This window comes from Strix aluco, chromosome 1 (assembly GCF_031877795.1).
Source record: "Strix aluco isolate bStrAlu1 chromosome 1, bStrAlu1.hap1, whole genome shotgun sequence".
In the NCBI taxonomy this organism is placed as follows: domain Eukaryota; kingdom Metazoa; phylum Chordata; class Aves; order Strigiformes; family Strigidae; genus Strix; species Strix aluco.
In genome coordinates this window covers 157,713,505-157,735,625 of record NC_133931.1, presented here as the reverse complement: position 1 = coordinate 157,735,625, position 22,121 = coordinate 157,713,505, and the positions used below count along the sequence as shown (strand labels likewise).

At 35.6% G+C, this 22,121-nt stretch overlaps 1 protein-coding gene across 49 annotated transcripts in view; it reads right to left on the bottom strand.

The window, feature by feature from the left end:
• The window catches only part of CLASP2 (cytoplasmic linker associated protein 2), a 154,067-nt gene that overhangs the window by 26,192 nt on the left and 105,754 nt on the right, over positions 1–22,121 (bottom strand). For 17 of the 49 annotated variants that reach the window (XM_074841960.1, XM_074841953.1, XM_074842032.1 and 14 more), the window contains 8 exons: positions 17,500–17,670; positions 16,431–16,538; positions 10,840–10,902; positions 10,025–10,131; positions 7,187–7,210; positions 6,477–6,721; positions 5,809–5,872; positions 600–763 (listed from right to left, as the gene is read on the bottom strand). In XM_074841960.1, the coding sequence (XP_074698061.1) occupies positions 600–763; positions 5,809–5,872; positions 6,477–6,721; positions 7,187–7,210; positions 10,025–10,131; positions 10,840–10,902; positions 16,431–16,538; positions 17,500–17,670 (946 nt within the window). The remainder of the gene's footprint in view (positions 1–599; positions 764–5,808; positions 5,873–6,476; positions 6,722–7,186; positions 7,211–10,024; positions 10,132–10,839; positions 10,903–16,430; positions 16,539–17,499; positions 17,671–22,121) is intronic. The other 32 variants (XM_074842069.1, XM_074842124.1, XM_074842094.1 and 29 more) reach the window with 5 other exon arrangements.

Below are 22,121 nucleotides of genomic sequence, written 5' to 3'. Positions count from 1 at the left end.
ACTATCACATACTTCAGATAATGGAGGATAAGAAGTAGGTCCCAGAGGCCCTCCAACTCTACTTAAAAATCTGGCTTTCATTTGGAAATAAAACTGGCCAGGGATGGGCAGCTCTGATGGCCCCCAAAACCACATAAAATCATTTTGGAATCAGACAACTACTGAAGTCTGGGGTGGGTGGAGGGAAGACAGAAAGCAAACCCATTATTGCCATAACTCCTTAAAAGCCTGCTGACACTGAGAGATGAATATTGCAACAACATTTTTATATCAAAATAAAGAAGTTCAAACACAAGCACTGCATCACTGAACACAAGGCAAGACAACAAACACATGGTTCAGATGCACATTTTGGCATCAGATAAGCAGTATCATATTAATTGTTCAGCATTAAGGACTCAAACCCTTTCAACTAATAGTCATTCAGGAAACAAAAATGATTAAGCAGCGAGGTTTACTGAAGTTTCATGATCTGTTATTAGCTGTTTTTCAAAGAATCTCATAGCACACTAAAAAAACCACCAAACTTGGAAGTAGCATGAGAGTTTGGATTTTTTTTTTAGTGTTTTCCATTATTATTTTTTTTAAGAACTCATTACCTTGTGACATCAAGTGCCTTCTGAACTTTTGCTTGTACAGACCCAAGCAAATCAGCACCCATTTTTTTCAACAGCTGTGTCAGCAGTACAAACAGCCAGTCCTGCAGATCTTCTTTATGGACCTGGATGAAGTCCACCAGTGTCTCCAAAAACATACTGAACACCTAAAAGGCAGAAGAAGATGGAAAGAGGGTAGGATGGGGCAAAAGAGGAAACAACACTGACGTATGCTGAACTTACAAACAAAGAAGAAAGCAGTAAGGGAATCAGAGGCAGAGAAAGGCAGTGTTTTGCAGCCAAGCAGGAAAAAAATTAAAGAAAAAAAAAAAAGAAATCTGTCTTGCTTTTTCACTGGATTTTGAAACAAGAGTACATTGGAAATGTTAGCCGACTTCTGTAGAAGTTTGACAATTAGGTATTCCATGCAGTTTCGTCAAGAAAATAAATGCTTACTGTGATGGCTGGCGCAACCTCAATTTTTCAGTAAAACTTGATTTTTAACCCTTTCAAGCTTTATTATTAAGTTGATTTGACATATTCCTTGAAGGCTACAAAAATACTTTCTCTCTAAAAAACAAAAAAGCTGCTACAATTCTTTAGCAAAATATTAATTGTAAATATCTACATTACTAAATACTGCAAAATCACGAAAGCTGGCCAATTGCTTTACATCAAATATTTGTGGAATGGAACAAGATTTTCCTGCTATTGGAGGCATCCAAACACAATTCACCAGAGTAGGGAAAAAAGCCATGATACATTTCAGATTGGCAGGTGTTTAAAACACAGAAGTACTTTCATCTTCTCAGAAACATGTTATCCATTGTGTTCTTTTCAACAAATAATGTTGAATACAATAAATACAATTAATGTTGAAAAGACTGCATTCAGTAAAAAAAAAAAAGAAGTATATGATTGTATTTATAGTAACCTCAACACTCAGACCAGGAAGAAGGGCTTTTTACAGGGAAGGGGGTAAGGCAGGGCATGACAAATAAGTAACTTAGTTTAAACAGCCTTTTTAGTATCTGACGACTAATTTTATGTTTTTTCAAGACTTACAGTGAAATCAGGATGTATATGCTCTATACCAGTGTAGCCCATGGGTTTCCCGTTTCTCTGACAAGAAAAATGGGTGTTTGGGCTGAAAATGCTACCTTAAAGCCACTCCAGCTCCAGCACATAGCTGGGTACAGAAGCAGAAGTAGACAGGATGCAAAGAGGGTTGGGGAGATACTGCCTCCTGAGTATTTAGGACATGGGTACAAGGTTGGAAATAGCTGCGTCAGAGGAAGGACTGGAACCCCACATCCTCCTGTGGCTGACCTGGCTTGTCATAAGGCCAAATTCTGCTGCTGCCTGTGAGACTGTGATCATATCTCACAGGGCTGCAGAAATCAGTCCACAGAAGTGGGCTTTCTTCCACAGCACTGATCAAGCATGGAGGAGTTGGCATGTTTTTATTTTCCTTCAGCCCTTAGGAAATATGATCTCTTTTCATGTTGATAATCAATCCAGGGTAAGCAAATTCACACCATAAAGTGAAAAAATCCATACACGTATCTTTAAAAGAAGTGCCTCAAAATTTACATAAGAAATAAAAAATAAATTCAAATTCTTTTTGCCAGGAAAGGTTGGACTAGATGATCCTTGAGGTCCCTTCCAATCCAGCATTCTATGATTCTTTTAGGATCTAATCAAGACCACAGAGAATCTTTCAACAGACATCTTAAAACTGAAAAGCTGTGTTAGAAACAAAACAATAAAAATCCTACTCAACATAAAGTCCATCAGGATGAGCTATTTTAATTAAACTTCCCTCTTGGGGTACACAATATTAAAAATTGCTTAAAAAAAGCGCTAACTCCTCTGCTATTTATCTAGATTTGTATTCAAGTTTGAGGTCTAAAAAATTACCCTCCCCTCCCAGTAGTGGGAAGAAATTTTTATGCTGGGGATTGGAAATGTCTCCTGTACTCAGCAGAACTGAAACAATACACCACTTTGTGGATGCACAAGTAGTGGGCACAATTATAAGACCTAGGGAAAACTGAACCAAAAAGTACTTTCTGTATTGTAATATGATAGTCTTTGGATTTTCAGAGCCTTAAAATAAGGGGAAAATATACTGGACTTAGGCAAAAACCAAAAAAATTTATGATGCTATAAAGATTACACTTGGTGGTCTTACAACTGTATTTAAAATCCTTCAAATTAAACTATACAGCTCAGCTCAGCTGAATTTAGAAACTATACCTGTTTCTTCAAGTTTACTGACAAATACACACGTCTTTTTCATTAAAATGTGCAAGCTGAACAAGCTGGTTACAACCTCTTATTTGATGGAGTAATGTGGATTTCTTATGACACTTTAAACATGTAAGCATAACCGAGGACTCAATTTTGTTTTCAAGCTTTGTTTGATTTTAGGTTTAACACAGTGAATGTCTGGAGAAAACTTGAGTCATTTTGTTGTATTTAAAAAAAAAAATACAAATCATACCATTTTGTTTTAGGCCAAAGTATGAAGAATTTAAGAAGGCTGTAAGAGCATTTCAGGTAAAGGATGAATTTGGAATGAAAAATGGAATTCAACCACCCGTATGTGAAAAAACTATATGGGTACTGCGATTTTTGCAGTTTCCATTTTTATGATGTAAATTAAAATTCTGAAATCAAGCATCTAACATTGAAGTTCTTAATAATTTTCTAGTGGAAAAAATAAACAGATATGAAAACAATTATAAGTGATCTACCTTTAAAGTGAATTATTTCAGATGTGCCAACCACCACAATATAAAGCAGGAATGCAGAACCAAACAATGTCAGTTAATTAGTAGATAAAGCACATCTCAAAACTTTACCACACAGTTTACATAATTGTATATAGCATTTTATGATTGCAAAAGGCTTGACACTGCATGAACTCTTTGGGGAAGAAAAAGAGAAAAAGGGTTAATTGCACATTCATGCAAGTAAGGTTAGGCTTCCAACAAATATTGAACCAACTTACTCTCTAAAGAGAGTTCCAACACAGGGGACAGCATGCAAAACGAAACAAAAACAAAAACAAAACAAAACAAACAACAAAAAAGGGAAAAAGATAAAAACACACAAATTAGTGGCCATCAATACAAAGTTCCTGTATGGAATATAAAACAAAACAAAACAAAAAAGGTACTTCAAAACTTTTATGATAAATTTAGTAATTTTATTGGGATACCCAATATATTCTAAAAGTAAGCACTTGGCATGTCCTTCAAATGATTCTCCCATTTTCTCCTCCAAATTATATTACTCTCTTTTTCTAAGCAATCCCCTACATTCAGCTCCCATATTAAACCTTTAAAAACAACCCAAACACACAGAAGTGATGACAGTATAATTCTTAAAGACATTTGAAAAGAGTCTAAGATGAGACTTGTGTAGCCATATGTGTGATAAAAAATTCACAGCTCACGAACTCTTAATACTTAAAGGATTCTCCTGATAACGTATTGATAACTATTAATAGTTTTCCAACACCAAAAAGCAGGCAAGGTTTCAGTGACTGGAACAGGTGTACCACACGTACTGTAACACAGGTTGAATTTTTGAAATTAAACAACATTATTTTATGTCAGAATGTCCAGTAAACAAAACAAAATTATCAACCAGAATAATTAAATGTAACATTCCTAAAGGCTTAATGAAAAGACAAAATGCTCTTCTGACACATACAACCAGATTTTGGAACATATTCATTATCCTTCCCTGAAGAAAATCTCCAGGGTAGTTCTGATATATGCATAGCTGCAATATTAATTAACACAAGGACAAGGAAAATTAAAGCAAACTGCTATTCACAATTTTGTCATTACTTCATTTAAAAAACAGTAGTATTTCAACATGGAATTTTCTTTCCTCTCCTCTGACTTAACTGTTCTTTTTACAGAATGTCTTCTTCAGTTTCTCTTGAACTGCTTGACTTTAGTCTTTTCTTCTGGATTTCCGCAGTATGTGAGCAACTTTAATATCATGTTGCTGTGTGCAATGCAAGTTTCTTCCAAAATACATGGTGTCACAAATAGCAGGAAAAATAAGGAGGACAGATGAACACTAAGTCAACCTGTCAAGACTTCTCATTACTCTGAATTTAATTTTCCATTGCAGCAATAAGGAAGACTTAAAAATATGTAAAATGTATTGCATAATTGAAGTAGTTTTTCAGAATTCTGCTGGGAAAAGCCAGTACTTCTAAAATAACTACTTTGCTCTGAATTTTTCTAGGTTACCATTTTATCAATTCTGAAATATGGACACAAAGTGGGACATGTTATACTCAACATAAAAGATAAGTTTCTTCCAAACAAGCCTATAATTCAAACAAAATATTAAGTTACATGTTTTTCACATGATACCATTGTAACTTGATTCAGCTCCTTACTTACCTGCAGTCCTTTTGCTATGGGAAATTACTGCATGTGAAGCTGTACTAGCAACCCACCTCCCACAAAAATTGTAATAATACTATCAAGCAAAGTAACTCAGCCAAAAAGATTTTAATGGTCTTAGAAAACATAAGGATTATTCTCCTTGTTATATCACCCATACTGAGTCTTTAACTAGGCAAAAGTGAGTAAAGCATCGCATATTCTTTCATACCGAAGTATAGTCTTCACCTCACTTATTCAGTACCAACAATAACGTAAAAATTATTCAGCCTCGACTGCCAGCCCTATCTATGAAATTTGAGGAAGACATCATAAGCTATGATAATACAAAATACCCTGGAAAATAAGTAAGTACACATTTGGTATAGTTCAGAGTTGTCACGTATTATTTAGTCAGACCACTTTCTTTACAATTTAAATTACTGCACCAGAGCCTTTTGTTTCTAACTAAAAGAGCCATTACACATGTTGAAGTGGCCTCTGTAAAAAACATGACTTCTTAAAAATACTTACAAATTTTGAGCACAAACTGTTGAATTACTTCAATGCATTTTAGATGAAACTAACTTTTACTTTATTTCAATTATCCTGCCAAAAAGGTGGAAAATTATCTTGCTCAAAATTGCTAATTAAATGGATTGCAATCTGATACCATCAACTGCTTACAGTTTGTCAAGTTTTTACATGTGCAAGTATCACTGACATATTTTACAACTGGCTTTCTATTAATAAATGTTTTCAAACATTTAGTGAAAGTAAGAAAAACCTAAACATACCTTACTGTGAGGATCAGCAAACATTCTTGTGAAGATTTCACACAACCTTTTCAACTCAACACGACTGTCAAAGTGACAACAATACATTAGTCAACTCCCCTGTTAGTACTACCAGTACACTAATGCATAGCAATCAGTGAAATCAACTGTAAATATTGAATCAAATAATCTAGTAAATGAAGTAGAGAAAAGCGTTTTAAGACATGGATAAAAATGTAATAGATGTTGTCTAAAATGCGACTTACAACCTAGAAGTGTCTCTAAACTAGTTCATGTATTATACCATTCCCAACTCTTTTAACAGAGCAGATAATGAAAAAGGTATAAATAGAATAAATAGAAACAAAATATAAATTATAAAGTAACTAAAAATGAAGGCCTTCCATCAATGCTAGATGCAAGCACTTTACAAATCTTTTGTACTGCAAGAATTCTATTGATTTTAAATTCTGTATCTCAAACTAAGCTTTTTACATAGATCCTATACTATAGTGGCCAGAAGTGACAATAGATTCCTCATTCCTTCTCCCACCTTAATCTCACAGACACACACCCTACTTTCCCTCTCCCCAGGTTTCTGTATTCTTTAGAACATAAGCCTCCTTTCCTACTTCCCTTGCCTTTCCCACTCTGAAATAAAATGTTTTTCTATCAACATGTTTTCTTACCTTAAAGTTCTCTGGTTCTTTAGTAAGTTTTGCAGGCCCAGAAGGCCTTCTTTTCTCTCTGACCAGTTGGAGCTGGCACAGCGATTTAGGACTTCAGCCACATCTTCTGTCTGTCTCATATATGTTGGTATGCTTCCGTTCCTAGAGCTATAGGACCTTTCTGAACAGGCACTTGATGCATCACTGTTGGCATCATCATCTGAGTACATCCCATAGGACTCGTATCTTCTTCGCACGGGCTTCTTCTATTGTACAGAAACACCCCATTGTTAGTACTGATTTTCAAAGAGATACTAAACATACCCGTAATCAGTAGAAAGACCAACAGTTCAAATAATCGGTGTGACCTCTACTCCCTGCAGTGACAAATGGCTCCAACTGTTCAGCAGGTCAAACCAAGTTAATAAAAATATTTTAAAGAAGCGTGGCTTGCATAATATTCCAAATATAAAAGCAAAATAAATGCAGAGAAGACATACGTTTGATGAAACATTCAACTTAAGGTTTACTTATAAAAATCCATAAAACTGCATGATAGAGTGATATAAAGACTACATTGAAAGTTAGTTATTTCACTTAATAGCTTTATATATATTACAGAATATAAGAATCAGGTCTAAACCCACATATTTTGTCATTTTAACTTACTTTGTATCAAGCATGTTAATAGCAAAATATAAACTATCAAAGAAGAAAAATAGTTTCTATACCTTAGTCCGTATGTCTCCTAAGAGCTGTTAGCAGTAAATTATTGAAAAGAAACAGAAATTGAGAACAGGAAGGTAAGGCATAGCAGCATTGTGACTATTAAACTACCTTGCACTGGAAAACACATAGTCTTACTGTAAATTTTGTTCTTAGCTCTCTTTATCTGATTAGCATATCATGCATCGCCAAGAAGTAGTTTGGTAAGCTTCCATTTCCAGGGGAATGCTACATATCATCCGCTGGTTGGTCACAGAGACTTCTCTGTAAAAATCTTTGTGTCTTATGCACTGATATTTGAGCGTGAAGACTTTAACACATGCAGTCAATTGCTATCTAAGCATGAAACCTTCATTTAAACTTTATCTTCCCATCAACTTCTCCATCTCTGTCTTTAACTTCATTTCAGTATCTAAATTTTGTCATTACAACAATTACTACAGCAGTCAACGTCCTACAAAAAAAATTAATTACATAATGCAAAATTCCAAATCTCCTAAAACCAAGCCAACAAAACAAAACACAACATGCCAAAGGTCAGAGGAAAAAAAAAATGCCATTTATCCTAAAAGGAAAAACACACACCTCTGCAAAGTAACTGCTATTCAAATTTTGGAGTTGAAGCTAGTAGTTAAAAATTCAGTTTCACTACATACTGAAAGAAGCAGTAACATAAGTGATTGTTTTCCCCCTAATTACCACTGCCATTTGCATGGGGTTCTCATTTTTGACTGTGGAGTAACTTAAAGAATATGGCAATACAAACTAGTCAATACATCACGTAACAAGCAAGCTTAATGTCAGTGGAACAAGCACACATACATGTGTAAGAAAACAAAGGAAGGGAAAACTCACAAAGACATGAGCATTTTTGATAAGGGTCACCATAAGTTAAAAAAAAAATTTAAAAGAAATCGAACCTGAAATGCTAAGGACTGTGCTTAAGTAAACGGTATAAAAACACATGAAGATCACCATATTGCTGCATTTCATGCATCTTCCATTCAAACCAGATCTTAGCCAGAAGACTGATACCCATTTGGCTTGAGCAGTATTATAACTGGCTGAGTATTTTTCATACCATAAAAATAGTAATAAAATCCAGACTATTTTTGATTTTTATATTGCATCTGTCAGGACTGTACATTTTACTTTTTAAAAACACTGGGGGGGGGGGGGGGGGGGGGGGGGGGGCCCTGCAATCTATGATAAAACAAGAAGGGTGTTCATAACTAGATTTCCATCTAAATGGAGCCATTTGTACAGCACAACCTGTACATTCAGAGCATGGCAGGCACTCAGGCACGCAAATACTACCACACTAAAATGTCGTTGCTCTTGATCCTTCTTTGTAATGACAGATTCTAGCTAAAATATATAAACTAATTTTCCTCTAATGTTTCTAGAAGCATCATGCTATTCTGGATCCAGGCAATACAAACCAGTTTCTGTGAACAAACTTTATTGCTTCAACAAAGCAGGACACATTCACGCCTCAAGCACTGTCACTGGAAGCATGAGTTTTTTCTCAATTTATATTCTTACTGCATACTTTGCCCAGCTCCATTTGAATAAGCTATGAATATGCTAAAAATACTAGATACTCTTCATGTAGCACCAGTGTGGATAAACCTACAGCACAGGCTTTCAAATTACAGCCAGAAACTTTTCATGTTCCATGGACTGATTTTCTATGTTCCCTACTCCAAATTCCAGACTTTCAGTTTACTCACTAGCATTCCCCATCAATGCTGAAAATCTTTTTCAAGTTTATCAGAAAGTGGAAAAACCACTCAATCTCACCATGACCTCTTAGGCAAGATTTCACAGTCGTCCTGACCTCTATGCCAGTGGAGGCACACAAATTTTAAACTAATGTGTGAAGACGACAGTATGAACCAAGAAATCAAACTTCCAGACTAAGAACATAAGGGAATTACTCAGATTTTTTCCTTTGAAATTTTGTTTCTCTCCATCCACTCATATCTGGCTATAATTAAATGTTTTAGACTCTAATTTGTAGGTTTTTTTCTAATGTTCCAAATAATCTTTTTGTTAAAACAAAGAAATAACAAATTCCTTAAAGCATTCTGATAGCAGGTACTTACAAATATTTAATGATATGCAAAGAGTACACAATACCTGATAAAAATATCTAATTCATAGCGTATTTTAAATTAACTGAAGATTTCTACTTGCTGATGTAAATGACAGAATAGCAAAATACATGATGATTTCAAGTTTGGCTAACTGGGGCAGGGAGGTAGAGAATCCAAACCCACTCTTTTAAAGAACAGTAAAGGTTAAGAAAGAGAATGGCATAACCCTTTTTAAATTCAGTGTAACATTTTGACAACAAAACAAAACAAAAAATAAACTTATGAAATGCTGCCTGCCAAGCCATCAGTTTATCTCTTTAGCATCAATCTCACATGTTGTCACACAGAACAACTTTAAGTGGAACCCATTATGACAAGCAGAGTGCTTTAGCTGTCATCATTCCCAGCTCTGACAAGACTTCAACATACCCAGAAGTTTATCCGGCTGTTGTGGGAAACTTCTGGTTATTGCTACCTGCTCAAGTGGCTCCTTGGGCCACTTCACCACAACAGTCCAAGACTATTTCCTGTCTGCCACAGAAAAATGTACATTTCTCAAAAGTTAAGACTTCTGTAGGGAACAAAAATTCCAATACTTTGCAGCTCTAGCAATTCGGTTTCTTTTTTCCCCACCTGGAAGCCAATAAAATAATGAAAGGCAAGTTCTTTTGCATACTTTCATGTATAGCTACCAAACATTTTAAGAGTCTGTATTCTACACAAGGTTAAGTGCGAGATTCTTACCAAAGCATCTGCTACTGCCTCTTCCACGTCAGAACCTGTGTTCAGAACTCGCATAGCACTAACTGATGATGACAATCTACTCGACTGACTAATTCCAAAGCCGGTACCTGTTATAACAACAGCAAAAATGAATATAAAGAATTCAGTCAGAATAGCAACATAGGACATTAATACCACACTCGCTTAAAAAAAACCCAAGCAGAAGAAAAGCATTTGCTTAACTTTTCTAATAAATTACGTAGTAGCTAAAACATGGGTTATTTTCATTCTGAAGTCTTTAGTGGTGCAGTGAAAAGTAAGAAATGAAGTAAAAAAACCTAGAGTCATATACACGCATTTTAATCCAATATCACAGGGAAGGAAAACCCCACAAAATAATGATTTTAACTGAAAGAACCTTTCCTTTTTTTTTTTTTTTTTTTTTTTTTAAATGAATATCTTCTTCATTTTGGGTTTTTGTTTTCATTTAAAAAGAAAGCAAATACAATAGGAAGGCTATTGAGAGTGCTGATTAGAAAACTACATGCATAAAGAATGCTCTACAAATACTGAAAAATGGAAAACTGAAAAAAGTTCTTCTGCAAGTAAAAATAAAATGATTGTTGTTAAGGAAGAAAAGGAATTAACATTGGAGGGTGGGAGTGGAGACGATATCTAGCAACATAAACACATCTATCTGGATTATTAAAACCACAAAACTCAAATTAATATAAATAATGCTTTTTAAAACTGAACTATGTGAATAACCAAGTGGGTGGGGGAAAAAAAATCCAGGATGACTGAACAGATGACAGCAAAGTGTACTCATCCTTCACCTGTAGCCCCATAAACATCAGGAGTGTAGAGGGCACCAGTGGATCTGGAGTGATGTCTGGAAGCTGCAATAACAGGATCATATAAACCCTATCTATTACCCTGGAATCAAAGTGCTGCAATAGTTGCTTAGAACAAGAGAATATTTATCAAAAAGATTCAGCTTTAGCACAAGAAACGGAGTATTACACAGAAAGAAAAAGCTTCAAAGAAGTTTTTTGATTATATAGAATATGATCATATAGAATTATATAGGTTTATGTAGACTGGACATTTCATGCATAATTTTTTTTAATTTAAAAGATTAAGATCAGATTAAAAGCAAGTATGTTTAAGTTCAAAGAAGAAAAAATGCGTAGACACACATGCACACACACACACACACACACACACAGAGAATCCTCAGAAGTATGTAAGAAGTTCCACTGATACTGGTTTTCGGTTGTAGAGTTAACTCAATTATGCATGCTCAAGTCAGAGCCAGAGCTCACGTACCAAACATTACCTGCAAAAAGTGACTACTACACGAACTTACTGTGTTAGCAGCTGACACTTTGTATAAACTTGAGTTCTTGCCTAGTGCAGATAAGTCAACCTCAGTTAAAACTCACCACTATGCAGATGAAAGTTAAAATTATTCCATTTTAATGAAAAGTTTAAAATAATTTAATTAATATTTCACATTTGTATTGTTTCTTTAAATATGTAAAATGTGAAATTGAAACATTTATGTTAGTTACTATAGCTCATTAAGATTCTTTGAAGTTATGAAAACTGGGAACCGAAGAACCTTAAGGACTCTCAAGCAAAACTGAGTACTCTCCTCAGTACTGCACTTGTATAAAACCGGTCTTTTAGAGATTCTAAAGAAGCTGACTCACTATTGCTAATATTTTCTTTCTTAAACCAAGTAATTTTAAATTCAGTGTTTTTTTAAACAATTAATCTTCAGTTTACTTCAGTTAGAATTTTACAGCCACATAAATGAAACTGGTTTCAACAATTTTAACTTGAATTCAAACATCCATCCACAGTGAAACAAATCTGATATAATCTTATGATTTAATAAATAACTGTAAATGCAAATACTTTACACCTTTTGGATACATAAAATAGAAACCAGGAATCAAATAAGTCATTCTTTACTCTAACATAGACAGTTTAAGAGTCTGATTTGAACCAAATTACCCTGACACAGACCAAATCACATTTGGAGAAGCACACTTCTTTTAACCTGAGTGAACTCCAAAATGATCCTAAGTCCTGTAAAGGTCCCGGAAACAACATAGTCTTCTTTCCATGTAAAGTTCTCTGCCCCTTATATAGGGTACAGCAACTTATTTTATTTCAAATTAAACCTGCATGAAGTTGTTTAGCTAAGGAATTTTATTTTGCAACTAATGCTTTGTGGAATACTTGGTTCTTCAGAAAGTATGTCTCAGCATGGTAAAGGAGACAGGACAGAGGATGTCAAAACATAGGCATTAAGGCTGACAGAGCTTTAAATACAAGCTATAACAGGATAAACCTTTCTATTGCTTCCGTCAACAAGTCCTGAAAATTAAAGGTATGATTAAAAATGCAAAACTTCAGGCATATAATTCAAGATGATCCTGCCCCCGTATAAACGGAAATATGCCGGACAAGTTTTTGAGATAGTCAAAGGAAGCACTATATTGGATCAAACATACCTCATTCCAAATCATATTTTCAAGAATATTCTTTCTACCCCTCGAATTGCAGAAACTGTGCAAGTATTTACTTTTGTTGTTTCATTTTTTAAGAGGGATCAAAGTAAGATTTTAAATGGTACCAAAATAATGTAATTTCTTAGCTAAAACATGGAAATTATACTAGTATGATATTTAATACTAACTGTATGTAAAAGAAAAATAAGCACTTCCATATAAATTACAAATCACTTGCTTCTCAGAGTGGTTGTTATTTCCCAATATATAATCTTATACTGAGATGTGAGATTACATAACACTTCATACCAATGTATACAGAGATACAATTATGTAGCATTTGGGTCATTTTTATGCCCCAAAGGGCTTAGCATTTGTAAGCAAAAATTTTTGTGTTTAGAATCAGATGCAATACACATTACATTTCCCTCTCCAACCCCATGTAAAACTGTCTCTAGCTACAAACACAGAACTGAATTTGCCTTATTTTATCTCCACTTGTACCCTTGAAAACTTTAAATTTAATACTTTTTATACAATTTAATAGCATCTTGTAAGATAAAACTGCTCCAACAAAACACTGAATGACATTCGAAACCATTCAAATAAGAAGTCATAGTCACAGAATGGTTTGGGTTGCAAGGGAGCTTAAAGATCACCTAGTTCCAACCCCCCTGCCATGGGCAGGGACACCTTCCACTAGCCCAGGTTGCCCAAAGCCCCGTCCAACCTGGCCTTGAACACTGCCAGGGAGGGGGCAGCCACAGCTGCTCTGGGCAACCTGTGCCAGTGTCTCACCACCCTCACTGTAAAAAAAGTCTTCCTTATACCTAATCTAAATCTACCCTCTTTCAGTTTAAAACCATTAACTCTTGTCCTATCCCTTCACTCCCTGATAAAGGGTCCTTCCCCATCTTTTCTTTAGGCCCCTTTAAGTACTGGAAGGCCACTCTAAGGTCTCCCTGGAGCCTTCTCTTTTCCAGGCTGAACAACCCCAACTCTCTCAGCCTGTCCTCACAGGGGAGGTGCTCCAGCCCGCCGATCATCTTTGTGGCCTCCTCTGGACCCACTCCAGCAGGTCCACGTCCTTCTGATGTTGGGGGCCCCAGAGCTCAACACAGAACTCCAGGTAGGGTCTCATGAGAGCAGAGTAGAGGGGGAGAATCTCCTCCCTCAACCTGCTGGTCACACTTCTCTTGATGCAGCCCAGGATGCAATTGGCTTTCTGGGCTGCGAGAGCACATCACTGGCTCACAGTCAGTTCACCATTCACTTACACCCCCAAGTCCTTCTCCTCAGGGCTGCTCTCAATCCACTCATCACACAGCCTGGATTTGTGCTTGGGATTGCCCCGACCCATGTGCAGGACCTTGCACTTGGTCTTGTTGAACTTCATGAGGTTTGCACAGGCCCACCTCTCCAGCCTGTCCAGGTCCCTCTGGATGGCACATCCCTTCCCTCCAGCATGTTGACTGCACCACACAGCTTGGTGTCGTCAGCAAATTTGCTGAGGGTGCACTCAATCCCACTGTCCATGTCTCCGACAAAGATGTTAAACAGCGCTGATGTCAACACCAACCCCTGAGGAACGCCACTTGTCCCTGCTCTCCACTCAAACATTGAGCTGTTGACTGAAACTCTTTGAGTGTGACCACCCAGCCAATTCCTCATCCACCAAGTGGACCATCCATCAAATCTACGTCTCTCCAATTTAGAGACAAGGACATCATGCGGGACGGTATCAAATGGTTTGCACAAGTCCAGGTAGATGATGTCAGTTGCTCTTCCCTTGTCCACCAACGCTGTAACCCCATCATAGAAAGCCACCAAATCTGTCAGGCATGATTTGCCCTTAGTGAAGCCATGCTGGCTGTCACCAATCACCTCCTTGTTTATCGTGTGCCCTAGTATGGTTTTCAGGAGGATCCGCTCCATGATCTTGCTGGGCGCAGCAACTAAGTCATACTAGAAGGAATCCCAGGAATCCTCATTCATTCCAGGTATAGCTGTTTCTTTTTTTTTTTTTTTTTAACAACACTAAACGTGCTACCTTGCATTCTCTGTGCTATCAATTCAACCTATTGTATTTGTATAGGAACTTATTTTGGTATCTGAATACACAAATTAAACTCCATCCATAAAAATAAAACCTCGAGTAGCATTTGTCCCAATGACCCATCTTATGCTATTAGTTTAACAGGTATGTCTTAAGAAAACAAGCATTTGACCAAATATAAAACGTAAATCAGACCTCACATGCATGCAGTTGAAGTCAAGCTGTAAAGTAGCAACAGCAGCACAAAAAGATCTGGAAAATAACCCTAATTTTTAAAGGAAAAGAAGAAATGTGTTTACTACAAAACAATCTTCCAGCTGTCTTTTAGTAAAAAATACAAGTTACCTAATGGATCCTACATAATGTCTACTTTTAGTTTTATTTCCCCATTAAATAGCATCTGGACAAATTAGTGTTAGCTATTGAAACAGCTTTCATTCAATTAATCTGTACCTTCCCAATATAAATCCACAGCTGACAGGAAGCATACTGCCTTAACAGACCACAACCGACTTCCAATGCTAATTAGGAGTACAGTCAGGTGCCTCAATTTGAGACACAAAACAGAGAGTTACTATTTTCAGGCTATATTTATGAGCTAGTATTACAAAGTCCTTAACTGTAAGCTACACTTGAACAAACAGAGAAGAAGGATTCATATTGAAGACTAACTCAAAGATAACACCAAAAAAGATCAGCTTCCCATCAAGCTTACAGAGACAGTTTTGTACTACCAAACAATCAAAAAACCCCAAAACACACAATATGTAAGAAGACTTTTATCAACATTTACTACCAACTTCATAGTAACCTTGACAAGGATACACAGAGATGAGACGTTTCCCTAATCCTTAACCAACAACACATTAAAGTAATTATAAGATAATGTTCCTACGCTTTATTGACATTTCAGAAACAAACAGCTTGAAAATCTTTCGAGTGCCAGGCCAATAAGCTGAAAGACTAAGTGAAAACAAACTTTTTCTTATAGCAGCTCTAGGAATGAGGACTGAACGTAGCTATGCATGTGTGAACGTTAAACATTTTCAATTCCTCTTCTTCCCTATGAAGAATTCCAGCTGCTACTTCAATTATTTATCATTCTATACAGATTAAAAGTAAACTTCAGAACCGTACTTTGTTCACCTGCTTGCATAAAGACTTCGCTACTTGCCCTGTTCATTTTTAGAAAATGGAAAGCAGCCTCAGAATACAGTTCTGCTTCAGTAGCTTTTTCCCTTATTTGCACCATCATATTTACTTGCTTTAATAGCAAAAAGTTAAAGTTTGTATTATTTTTTCACAAAAATAGTGATGACAATAAAGCTAAGGAGACATAAAATGAAGCGCATTTTCTTCTTATACACCAAAATGATTCACTGACTAGGCAGCAATTCTGAATAATAGCAGATGCTAGCTGTTGATGCAGGGAAAGGCAGAGGATGACAGCCACACTATATTCTTTGCTTTAGGCTGGTCAGTGAGAAATGGATTATCTAACTGCACCCAAGCAATGAGTGCTGTAATAAAAAGAGAAACATATAATTCCAAAAAAACCTTCCAAAAGCAGAAATGCCCTTTCAAAAAAAGTATCTAGACACTGCATATTACACCCCTTTCCAGACTTGGCATTAAAGCAAGACTAACACTAGCAAAGCATTTCTTTTCAAGTGTGCAACCCATTCACACATTGGTCAATTCTGCATCGAAATAAGTGGTGAGTGAGCCAAAGGAAGGGAAAACAAAACGGTGGCTGGCTACAAGCTAAATGAAGGAGGCATGGATGCGTTAGGTGCAAATAATGAAGGGCAAAGACAGCCATGCACAACAAGGGGCTCCAAGTACTTACCAAGGGGTGGAAAAGAGCGGACAGGGCTTGTGTCCCTGCTACTTTCACGGCTGGCCTCCCGACTGCAGCCCTGACTCACACTAGGCCGAGGAATGCGGCTGCCTCGTGCTAGTATGATTCAGGGTACAGACAAACAGCAGCACAGAAGGGAGAAGACATAAGAAAAGTTGCAGTTTTAATGAAAATCTGTTTTTCAGTAAGATCAAAGATGTATTTCTAAGAAAAGACACTGACGATTATGTCGTAAATCACAACTGTTTCCACACACTCTCTTGATTGTGCTGGATTACACTAAGTGTAGCCAGTTCAATGAAATTATTTCTTCACACAGCTAAAAATGGGGATTTACCACTCTTTACAGAATGGTTGGAAAACCTCTTGAAAAGAATGGAGAAGAAACAAGCAACAGAAAATACGAACAGAGTATTGATTTGTGCTCAAGATCAAGCTAATCAACAGTAACACAAATGAAAAAAACCACAGCTTTCTAAAGAGGAAAAATATAAAGTTAATACACCTAAGGTAAAAATCAAAATACAAAGCAAAGAACAGCAGCAATGCCATTAAAATCAGCTGATATTTTCCATTTTTTCAGTATTATTTTCAATAATATTGTTTGTAATAAAGTAGAATCAGGTTATACCGTGAGGCTTAAGAAGTATGACATTCATTTTTGTATCACAGAAGTATACACATACACACACACATACAGAAGACACAGAAGTAATGAAGAATATTATCTTTTCAAAATGGTATCACACTTTCATTCAATGAATGTGGGTATTTTGGGGGTGGGGATAAGAAGTGAAGAAAAGTGAAAGACAGAAGGCAGGGAGGTGAGGAAAAGAACAACTACTGCATTCGGACAGCAAAAATTTAAAGTTTCAGCTTAAATTTAAAACTGCCTTGTATATCAAAGACTAGCCTCAGAAAACTGGCATGTTTCAGATTTCTATTGATATGTATTCTAATTTTATCATCCACCTATAACTAAATGCAAGCTGTAGATATCCAGCACTTAAAGTAAGAAGGGCTATAAAGAAACCAAGAGTTACTCAGTGATTCTTACCTACTGACAATCTAGAAGGACTCGCTTCTCTACTGCATCCCTGACTTCGTGGGATTTTGCTTCGTTTTTGTGCAGTTGCAGGATTCACTAACACTCTCTGAACTCCTGTGTTCACAGTGGAAAGTGTGGTGGTTGTCAAAACTCTTCCAGGAGACCCAGATCTACTGCCAGCTGAAGGCAAAATGAATAAATGTAAGTAACAGCATAGAAAGTAAACAACCACGGTTAAAAAGAAAAAAATGCTTAAAGTTAGTAGGAAAGTGGTGGTAGATTGAAATGATCTGGAAAAACTTACAAGGTAAAAATGTGAAATAGAAAACCCTCGTTCAAGTTCTTACAGCACTACATACAAAGTAGATAAAATTATCAATGCAAGGAAGCATTTGGCATGGTATTCAGTACTAGATATGCTCAGGAAACCATAAATAATATTTCTAGTCTTCATCAACAGTTCCACTCCCTAACAGGAACATTGGTGTGTTCATTTTTTAAGCTACATGGTATCACTAGCCACATTTTCTATTAAAAAAGAAAATAAAAATAAAGGAACTGCTAGAAAGCTAAAGGGAGCAACTTTGAACTAGTGATTTCATAATTATCCCAGCTCTTTCAATGCAACCGATGTTATAATAAAATAACATCATTTTCATAACATTTAAACTCCTCTCCCTTGCTTTCAAGAGCATGGAATCTTCAAGCACTGCTCTCCGAGAAGTTAAATGTCACTGAAGACAATTAAAATACTAATGTTCCTTTCTGTGGAGGTTACCCCACAAATTCGAAGAAAATCTTCAATTAGCTTTAAACAAGCTAAAAAATTGATCACGGCATATTTAAGCATCTTATATTTTTATTAATCAAAATGGTACATTACAAAGTGCTATAAATGTTCATTTCAACACACTGGACTCACTACCATAAACTGGTCACTGATCCCTACTTTCAATATTTCAGTTACAGAAAATTTAAGTTCTAAGCCCTAATAAAGAATCCATTCTTCTCTAGTTATAACTCGTTTATACCACCAGCTGATATAACTATTTTCCAGCTGCAGAATTCAAGAAGTCTGACCAAATAAAAAGCAAAACACAATTTCAACCAAAAGTTAATTACATACAGATACAAACCTTTCAATAATCTTCTAAAAATAATCAGGTAACTGTATGACCACAGCTATGCTATCAGATCTACAGACTTAACATGCAACATCTCAAGTGAGTTTTATGGGTTACTTCTTATGAGGCACATTTAAGAGAGATACAAGTTGGTTAAAGCTTGACCATATGGGAAAAGAAATAAAATCCCAAACAAAATAAAACATATGCTGGGTGAAAGGGAGAAAACTAGAACAATGGACCATGCATATACTTTCAGATTCATTGTTTGAATTCAAACTTGAAATGATTATTTAGCAAAATCCCTTTTCCAAACTATGAACCTATTCAGCAGAAATGATAAATAAAATATTACACATCCTGGAAAAAATAATCATAACTTCTATAGCAAAAAAAGAATAGGCACATCTATAAAATTGCTGTGGTCTGCAAAAATTAAGGGTTAGGCAGCTTCCTCATATCAGGGCATTTCAGTTTAGACCTGATATTACTATGCATTCTTCCTAGCCCCCAGTATTTTGTACCTATTTAAAACAACGAAAATATGGTAAAAGTTTTCACTGTGCTGGAGAGTTTTAGAAGATTTTCTTCAATAGGTCAGAACCCTGAAAAACTGAACCCTTCTCAGAATATACAGAAGAAATGCAAACTCTCATTCTAATACTTTATTTATGTTTCTGTTGTTTGACCTACAAAGTGTACCACTATAGCATCAACTAAATGAAGCTTAATATCCTGAAAATATTATGCTAATAACAGCATTGGCATACTGTTGTCAGTACTACCAGCAGTAGTAGATCTAAGCGAACTGAATGATGATAGAAGGGTTACTAAAATAGTATTCCAAAATGAAAAAATCCTCCCATCTCTACTGCCTTCTAAATAAGGATTACATCCAATTAGGTAAGTGCAGCATATGGAAAAAAGTGAGCCAGAATTTCTGCTGAATAGGGTCCCTTAAATGAGATATGTCAAACAGGTGATCAAACAATGATGTATACACAAATTCTGTAGACTCTTACCACCAATGGGGTTAGCAGACTGTGATCCTGAACAAGTGTAAAGGCAGGATTAGGGTAGGGGTTTATAATCCATGAAGAGGGAGGGAGCAGAGCAGATTAAAAAATGGATGGCAAATGGAAATAAGAAAGCTTTAGTCATTTCACACTGGAAAAAAAGCCACAAGGGGGTTATGCTAAAGCAGTGCTTTTAAGTAGCTTCCACAGTTGAAGAACTTAACTCAGATGCTATATATATACAAAGCAGATGAAGCAAAGCTGCACAAGCAAATTACAATTCTTCAGCTTTCTAATCAACAGCTGGATAACACTGAAGAATTAAATTTCAATTAAACATGAAACTGTAGCCTTCATATTAATTTAAAAGAATATTACATTGCCAAAAAGGTTCAAGAAGTTCAACAGCTGAACAAAAATTACACACAAGGCCAAAACATATTTTTTTTTGAGACAGACAGTAAAGGAACTGAGCTGCAGGTGCAGTGGATGACAAAAAAAATAAACTCACAATGGCACAACTGAAAAGACTTGCACAGAATTTCAGATTTTCCTCTTTAAAATTTATCTGAAGTATAAAAGAATTTGCTTCCATTCAGAAATTTAATTCTTTTTCTCTGAATGAAGATTGTAATGTAATTTTAGCACACCTTGCTGAATTGCCTGACAACGAAACAGGAATGGAGAGGAAAAAAATAGAACAATTTTTTTCCACAGATAAGAATAAAATAATGAGCTCTAGATTGTATACGCATTTATTTTACGTTACAATATAAAACCAGAAGAGTAAAGGGCTTCTAAAACCCTACAAAAGTATCTTTTGTAAAAGCATTCAAATTTGCAAGTCTTTCACAAAATGATCTTTGAACAAAAGTGGTAAATAGTTGTAACCCTAAATTTACAAAGGATCTGTGTTACAGTATTTTTTAAAAAAATAAAAGCTTAAATCTAATATGAAGCTATTTTCCCACTATAAGCTGGGGAACTGAAACAATTCCCTGTACGGAAACATCAAGCATCTCACTCCCCACAATGCTGTAAAAATTTTCAGTCACATCAAGAAGCGTCACTCAAATAGCTGGCATACAGTGCCTGACAATTCTCCTTTGCCTGTCCATTTGTATTTGCCCTGTTTATCTTCCTTAAAACATCTCAGAATTCTTGTTCTCCCCCACTGACAGGTTATAATGAGCTATCTGAAGCCATCAGTTCTGAACAGAAGTGGTAATAAAAGGCTGTAAAGATGCATTCACGCATTTCATTTTCACACTTCATCCCATGTAGACAAATCTAGTTATTTCAACATCAATTCAACTTATCACTTTAGACATTAATATTGTGCAAAAATGAGTTCTCTTGGAAAAAAAAGTCATTATTAGTAAAAAGAAACTGAAAAAGCTTCAGTTTCTTTCCCTAAATATAGTCAGTTTAACTAATATAACAATGATAATCACAAGAGTCTTATATTGCTACCTAAATTTAAGTCCTCCCCCAAACAGTTTATCAAACACCTTAACTTTTTAAGAATCTACCACACCTATTCAAAGTACGAAGGTATTTTCAAAAAGCTTATTTTGGAACTTTCCTAATACTAATGACAAGAGTGTTACAGATACTTCTTACAGCTTTTCATAAAGGAAAAAAATGATTTGACAGGACTGTTACCTCCCCTCCCCCTTTAAATCATTAATCCAAATAGTCTTTGCTTATGATATGGTCATCTTAACACTGAAAACATAAAACAAATTTTGCACAACCTTTGTCATAGCAAATAACTATTTGCAAATAAATATTTTCAAGCTCTCATCCCACAAAGACTTGTGGGAATAGAGCACTGTCAAAGCAAAAAATAACTTAAGAGAACTTGTTATTGGATTTTATTATTTTATATTTATTTGTTCAGATTTTTTGAAAGTTTTATTTCACAAAACTTGCAAGCATTGGATCAGGTTTCATCCAACTGTATTTATTTGTTGGAAGATGAAGTAATGCAAAACTGAATGAGAGGTACTCTAACAGAAAAAAAAAAAACAAACCAAACTTCTACCTGATTTTTTAACCTCTAAAGTCATTCTATTTATGATAAATGCTATCGTTCCTATGAAAATAAATGTTTCTCCCATTAAACACAAAATTAAGGGCGTTTATTAAAAGAAAGTGGATATAGTTACTGATAGCAAAATAAATGTACTGGAAAATTCAAAATCTGTATAATTTACTGGGTTTATAACATTAGACCTGACAAACTATAGGACTGGTTAGTTTATTTTAATGTTATTCTCAATTTATCTTCCCTTGACTAATTTAATTACATTTCACTTAATCAAAGAGGAGAATCTGAAAACGCTACAGAGCTTAGTCAGATGTCTGTTGGACATCAGATATGTGAACAAATTGCTGTAGGTCAGCCAGTGTCAGCAAATGTGAGGTAATCAGGTCTTTCTAATTAATGACAGAGAGCTCAGCTAGATTGGAAATTTTGATTTGCTTT